Genomic DNA, 7,768 nt, shown 5'->3' with positions numbered 1-7,768 from the left:
ACAAGGAACAAACTCACTCGAGGACAGAGTTGAGCGGAGAGGATCCCAGGAGTAGCGGGAAACGCTGGCAAAGCTCGGTGCCTCCAGTTGAGCAGAAAACGAAGAGACGAGGACTGGTGGGAAACAACGATCTGACACTGGTCAACTGGCGGCTCCGGCTTAAGAGCTTTCCTGATTGCTCATCAGGAGCAGGTGGTGTGTGTCGGACAGGTTGGTCACCAACACCGGGGACCCACAAGGGACTGTCCTCTCCCCCTTCCTTTTCACCCTCTACACCAGTGACTCTAGACCTCCCATCTTCAGAAGTTCTCTGATGGCTCTGCGGTAGTTGGATGCATTAAAGGGGATGAGGTGACGGAGAACCGGGCTGCAGTGGACCCCTTCGTCACGTGGTGCATGCAGAACCATCTGCAGCTTAACGTGACGAAGACCAAAGAACTGATTGTGGACTTTAGGAGGTCGAAGACACCAGTGACCCCTCTTTTCATTCAAGGGGTTGATGTGGATGTGGTCAAGGACTACAAATACCTGGGAGTCCACACTGACAATAAATACACACACCATCCAGGGGTGGATTGGCCATCTGGGGTACCGGGACTTTTCCCGGTGGGCTGGTCACTTATGGGCCGGTGACGGCCGTTTTTTGGTTTTTTTTATTTAACTTTTTTTGCCATGCCCTGCCTTGCCTTGGTAACTAGTGTAACTCTCCCGGCCCGGCCCGGCGAGAGACATGCATCGGCTCGGCGGCCCACAGTGCTCAGCTGCAGACACAGCACAGAGGTGATGATTGGCCCAGTGGCTTGTCTGTCTAAAAAATACCTAGCCCAATGGTCCTATGAGAGGCTACAGAGCCCCAGAAGTCCCACCCACGTATGTTCTCGGGGCGAGCAGCACCGAGGCTGCAGCTTCAGCAACGGGTCCTTGATATGAGTCAGACAGAGAGTGATAAGTGAGTGAGGCTCCCATGACCACTGCCTTTATGGTGCAGGAGGAGGCTGAAATAAGTGCTAAAGAAGACTGACCATGTGAAGGAGGCAGTGATACCATGTTAAGCAGGTATGTGCCTTCTAGAATGGTGTGGATAAACACTCATTAAAATAAATGGTTCAGAACGGTTGCTTAACTGTCTATTACGGAAGCCTGTTAAGGACATGGAAAAAAAAAAACGTTATCTCGCAAAGATTGCATTATCTCGCAAAGTCAGTACGATCTCTGTGAGTTTTTGTGTGGTCTCGTGTTATAGGGCTTGGGCGCCGTGACGTCATTATTTGGCGTGGCCGCCATGTTGGAGGCATTCTTTACTGCTACTCGGACCAATGTGCACTGTTTATAGACGTACTCCCTCTTAGTCGTGTGTCTTAATTTGATTAATTTGGCGTTACTATCTCAACCATGGTAAACTGTTGCTGTATTGTGGGGTGTAACAGCGCAACTTTACTACTTGGAGAAGCAACCACGGAGACCAAGTATCCGAGATAACAACGAGGCATCGGCTCGCTTGGATCGCAGTATCCCGATGTCGATGAGAGTGTTCAACTGATAACTGTGAGATTTTGGACAAACTGTTACCTGGGGATTTGGTGTTGGCCGATCGTGGCTTTGACATAAAGGACAGTGTGAGACTTGTGTGTGCCAAGGAAAAGATCCCTGCATTCACAAAAGGACGCTGTCAGCTGGATGCAAGAGAAGTGGAGAGCACAAGAAAGATTGTTCGCCTCCGAATTGATGAGGAAACGGTGATTAATTAATTAGTTGCTTTTATTAACCACTTAAGCCATATTTCATATTTTCATCAAAGGATGCCACACAGATCTACAAGCCTACAACTCACATATTGCAATGTGATGTGTTTTGAGCATGTAGATCTGCTATTTTCACAGTTTTTGATCCTTTCTACCTATAATGACATCTCCCAAAATATAGAATATAAAGGGATATTGTTTAGTATGGTGGTGTCATTAAGAGCTTGTGTGTTTGTATGTACATAAACGGGGCGAATTGGCACAATATCTGTGCACGGATTGTAGTGGGCCGGTCTGGACCAAAAAGTCCAGGGCCAAATTTTTGTCCCACTCCACCCCTGTTCCTGATCGTCATATAATCGTTGGGTTCGTGGTTCTCATTTGCGTCGTCGTCATCTGTGTTTGGTGGGGATTGCGAACCTCTTCCAGCGATCTCATTGTTCTTTTTATTTGAACTATTTTCACGTCTTTCAGGCATTATAAGTCGGCAAGTCCAACTGTCCAACAGACTCCGGTAAGAAAACATAAAATGAGTCTTTTAAGTTATTCTTTTATGTGTTTTTCTGGGACATGTACTTCCACCTCACACTTTCACCTCTGCTTCACATAGAGTCCAGCAGGGGGCAATGAGATCGAACTACAGTCGTACGAAAACACAGATGTAGAAAACTTCTCTAATTGGAGAAATTAGCAGTCCAGCAGGACAGAGGACAGCAGCAGGACACAGGTAGAAGTGTCCACGTCCACTGAAGACCACGAGGACCTCTACGCTCATGTGAAGAAGAACTGAGCCATGTTTTTTTGTGTGTGAAGTTGACGCTTACAGTAGCCTACAAATTTAAAAGGGACAGTTTGTAGGAGCGACTGCCACACACACTTCATTCCTCCTGCTCCAAAGAAAAACTGATTTAAATGAGTTTTTAACCGTCACTCTCGCCTGTGGCAAATAACTGCAACACATTTGGCTGTTTGTTTTAACACACTAAACATGCTACTTTCTTCGTTTTGGGCAGCAATGCAAATTCCGGCGTAATTTCGCTGTAATGTTCGTTAATTTTCTGACAAATTAGCTCAACTGTTAGCCGTGACCATATTCTGCAAATATAACATTTAACAATTAACAAATTTTTACAACTTCAGACAGCACTTGATATTTATCTCTATGTGCTAGGTCATAATAATTTTGAGATACTAAGTCATGATAATGAGATACTAAGTCATAATTGAAGTGTCTTAGACACATTAACACAGCCAATATGTTGACTATAAGTCTGGGTCCACATTATAACTAGGTTCACTATGCCTTATAATGTTTTCGTCGAAGTTTGTTTGTTTGTTTGTTTGTTTGTTTGTTTGTTTGTCTGTTAGCAACATACAGTAACTCGAGAAGCCGTGGACAGATATGGATGAAATTTTCAGGAAATGTCCGCGTGGCGACCAGGAACAAGTAATTATGAATTTTGGGTGTGATCTGTAGACACTATCACTATTTTTATTGCTATTTTGTGTGGGGCTGAGCTGCCTCGGTGGAGGTCTGCGATCTCAGAGTGCTTTTCTAATTAAGTTTACGACGGAAGCCTGCAGGCCGTACCTGAACATTGCCTTTTTTGATCTTCGGTTGACCATAAAGTGGATGCATAGGTAAGGCATTTGTCCTTGTGTGGTCAGTGATCTGGTCCCTATGGAAGACTGAAGGTCAGTGACTAATAAGGGCACAAGGACTGTGGTCACGCCAGCCGTCTTTCGTTTTCGCGTGGTCAAGCCAGCCGCTCCAACATTTCAGGTGCGCCCTTACTGCCAACACTATGGCAAATACTTTGCGACAACTGGGAAAGTCAGCATGTTGGCTTGCTTACTGCAGCGTATAGAAACTTCCGGTTTTCAATATAAAACGTGGGTATTGAATGTATGAAAAAAAAATATATATATATATATATATATATATATATATATATATATATATTTTTTTTTTTTTTTTTTTAAAGAAAGAAATAATGTGTCTCATGAAGCAAGTGTGATCCTGCACTGATTTTGGGTCAGCAGCTGAAATAACCTGGAAGCTATTGAGCTAAAAAATATATATATATATATAATATGGGAGGTATTAAAATGGAATAAAAAAAAAGGTGTGTCCTGACTAGGCAGTCTAGTACTATGTGTCTGCACTGATTTTGAGTTTTTAAGTCACATGACCTGGAAGCTATTGAGCTAAAATGCTAATATTTACATTGAAAAATTGATTAAAAAAATATGGGATGTATTAAAATGGATTTGAAAAAGGTGTGTCCTGACTAGGCAGTCTAGTACTATGTTTCTGGACGCATTTCAAATCATTAGGTTACATGACCTGGAAGCTATTGAGCTAAAATGCTAATATTTGCATTAAAAAATGTATTAAAAAAATATGGGAGGTATTCAAATGGAATCAAAAAAAGTTTGTCCTGACTAGGCAGTCTAGAACTATGTTTCTGCACACATTTCAAGTCATTAGGTTACATGACCTGGAAGCTATTGAGCTAAAATGCTGATATTTGCATTAAAAATTTTATAAAAAAAATATTGGAGGTATTCAAATGGAATAAAAAAAAAAGGTGTGTCCTGACTAGGCAGTCTAGTACTATGTGTCTGCACTGATTTTGAGTTTTTAAGTCACATGACCTGGAAGCTATTGAGCTAAAATGCTAATATTTACATTAAAAAATTGATAAAAAAATATGGGATGTATTAAAATGGATTTGAAAAAGGTGTGTCCTGACTAGGCAGTCTAGTACTATGTTTCTGGACACATTTCAAATCATTAGGTTACATGACCTGGAAGCTATTGAGCTAAAATGCTAATATTTGCATTAAAAAATGTATTAAAAAAATATGGGAGGTATTCAAATGGAATCAAAAAAGGTTTGTCCTGACTAGGCAGTCTAGAACTATGTTTCTGCACACATTTCAAGTCATTAGGTTACATGACCTGGAAGCTATTGAGCTAAAAGCCCGTGGCCGAGCCAGCCGCTCCAACATTTCAAGAGCAAATGTTGGAGCGGCTGGCTCGGCCACGGGCTAACGAAAGACGGCTGGCGTGACCGCAGTGCACAACGTGATGTATAGGAGGAGGAGCAGGTAACCTTTAAAAGTGGGGTCTTGCTCACGGAGGGTCAGAGCTTCTGGGGAATTCGGCTGAAGCTCTCCCAGGCGATCTGCAGCGTTCAGAATTGACACTTGACTAACAGAATAAAGAGTCTCATTCTGCATCATCATCTTGTCAGCTTCTGAAGTAGAAAGAAGCCTGACGAAACGACATAATAATGAGATACTAATTGATAATAATGAGATACTAAGTCATAATAATGTAAATATAACATTACTAAGTCGTCATAATAATAATAATAATATATTATGACTTCGTATGTGATGGTTAACATCCGTCCTCTTTTTTCCATGTGACAGAAAACGCGTCTTTGCCATTAAAATAATTATAAAAAATCCACTGTTTGCGAACGTGAGCGATACAAATAAAGTTAAATATGTTATGTGTTAAATGTAACTCCTCTTCCTCCTCTGCCTTGCGTTATTTCACTCCTCTTCTAAGAGAGGGACGACACCGGGAAGCTGTGCCGTAACGTGATTGGGTAAAATCTCCAAGAGCCCGCCTTTGGGAACGCCTACTCACTGTTTGTACGGCTGTGATTGGTGGAATACGACGTCAATCACGGTTACTATGGACTGTGGCTTTGCTGGTTTCCAAGTGAGGACGTGATTTTGTGTTCGACTTGTGTTTTCTTCAATGAGAGTGCGGGCAGGAGAGAGGCCGGCAGTGTCCACTTCGTTTCAGTTTTTCACGTCATTACAGCAACGTTAGCCTCGTAGTTCGTACCTGCACAACTGACAAACCCGCTGTGGGTAATTTACGACGCAATGGCGCAAAGAAAGACCCCGAAAATTCACCAGAAAAAAGGTCAGTAAAGTAAACAGTCTACTGCGCCTTTTCGTGTCATCAGTACGAAATCCCGTTTAAAATCAATCTATTTAAAGTTGTCTATCTCTGATGTTAAACGTGTATGCTAATCAAAATGAAAGCGAACATGTTGTGGGATAATTTAAAAATGTGTTCTTCTTTACGGTTTACATTACAACACAATAGATAACCGAGAAACGGTTACACGCAGCTTTATCTGCTGCTCCGTTCCCATGGTCTTCTCCTGCTCCTTAACGGCGTGTACAACCGGGTGCCTGAAAGCAGTGTCAACCAGCAGTCAAACTCAAATTGTCGTAAAATTAAAATCAGTTCACACATTCAACTTATGCCGACCTGAGAGGCGTTACGCGTGTGTTCTTAATGATGTCATAGTTTGTGTCTTTTCAGGCGATTATCCTGCCAGTTAATGAAATCATATACAATTAGAAGAATTTCAAACGGAGTCCAATTTCATATTTAAGGCTACATAAGCTAGCATTGCTAGCTGTTGTCGTACATAAATCCAGGAGGTGGATGAACTACATTGTCCAACAAAAATATTATGACAGTTTTTACTCATGGATGCTCCGTGTGACCGATCACCATCTCGCTTGCCCAGTGATATAATGGAAGTGGCCCTGCTAAGCTAACACCGCTAGTGATAGCCTGCTCACAGCAGCTAACAACTCAGATTTTAGATAACCGTTCGTGATTAACACGTCTGTGATATCTGTGTAGTGTGTACGTGTTAAACGCACATAACGCATACACTAAAATAAATCAGGCATTTTGATCTTAAACGAATAATAAACGAGTGATAACCAGTGTCAGAGAAAATATTATAAAAACTTGTAATGACATTAATGCATAGTATGTACCTGATAAACGCCTTTAAAGTTATATATAGATATATAGATATATCTATATATCTATATATAATGAAGATCACTGACTCACAGAAGTTAACATACATTTATGGCAGGTATTGGTAATGTACAGGTTTTATTTTTGCTAAGGATGTGTGAAATGCTTCTTTGGGGCACTGACATGTTAGATGGATGTGGGATACAATCAATAAATCAATCAATCCATGTCTTTATTTGTTCCCAAGGGGGCGATTAATTTTGCAGGGTCAGGAAAAACAGATTTTAGACATCATTAAACATCAAGGTGCTGGAAAGGCCTGACAAATAACCTTAACCGTGCTTGAAAGTGCTTGAATTTGACCACGGAAAGGCGTGTGAACCATGTAATTTGATGTTGCTGCCTTTCAGGACAGGAAATGATGCATCAGAATATACCTCAACTCTTAAATGTGGAACTGCACGTCTCCCCTGACCTACCTGCAGTGTATGCAGGAAGCAGGCCAGCATTCACTCTAGTTATTCACGTGATGCAAACTGTAGCTTGTGTTAGTCACTGAAAAACTCTTATCAGCCATTGTCTCCAAATGTTCTTTCTCTGCACGTATCATTGTTCCTCTTTGTTGTCGTCAGGGACAATGAAAAAAGTCCCAGTGGAGCTGTAGTAATGGAGGAAAATGGATTTGCTCAGCTCCTCCTCTGAAAATGTGTTTATTTTGACTGGAACTATTTGCGATTAAAAGTAGGTGCACCAGAGTTAGCTTGCAGCTAATTTGCATCTGTCATTCTTGGACAGGGAAAACAGCACAACAAACACAGAATGCACACTGTGCACTGAAGTAAAATGGGGTTTTCTCAAGTGAACCAGGCACTTAAAAAAAACTCATCTAATAAAATCTCTGTCAGTTTAAGTCTGTTTTATCTTCAGAACAGAAACTGAAGTTTGTAAACCACTCACTCAAAATCAGTGATTTTAGCTCGCAGGGACAAAGGAGCTGCTGGTCTACTGCTGCCTCGTGTGGTCACTTTGAGTCACTGAGGTCAACCTGAATGAATATTTAAAAATGCTGAAGTCATAAAAGAAGTCATTTGAACTTAGTGATGGAGTCAGCAGTGGATCAACAACTCCTGTGTGCTGTGATGTTAAAATCACTGATTTTCTCTATGGAGTTTAGATTTTGAGAGAGGTGAGATTGTGTGTGTGTGTGTGGACA

General features: G+C 41.5%; 1 protein-coding gene across 4 annotated transcripts in view; it reads left to right on the top strand.

The window, feature by feature from the left end:
- The first annotated feature begins 5,553 nt into the window (after nucleotides 1–5,553).
- Nucleotides 5,554–7,768, top strand: part of unm_hu7910 (un-named hu7910) — a 37,458-nt gene continuing 35,243 nt past the window's right edge. For all 4 annotated transcript variants that reach the window (XM_083902077.1, XM_083902078.1, XM_083902076.1 and 1 more), the window contains exon 1: nucleotides 5,554–5,691. In XM_083902077.1, the coding sequence (XP_083758203.1) occupies nucleotides 5,652–5,691 (40 nt within the window). In that variant the 5' untranslated portion in view covers nucleotides 5,554–5,651. The remainder of the gene's footprint in view (nucleotides 5,692–7,768) is intronic.

Source organism: Microchirus variegatus, assembly GCF_963457635.1.
Source record: "Microchirus variegatus genome assembly, chromosome: 15".
NCBI classification, from domain to species: Eukaryota; Metazoa; Chordata; class Actinopteri; order Pleuronectiformes; family Soleidae; genus Microchirus; species Microchirus variegatus.
Note: the sequence above shows the minus strand (reverse complement) of the source record. Positions and strands in the feature narration are given on the sequence as shown.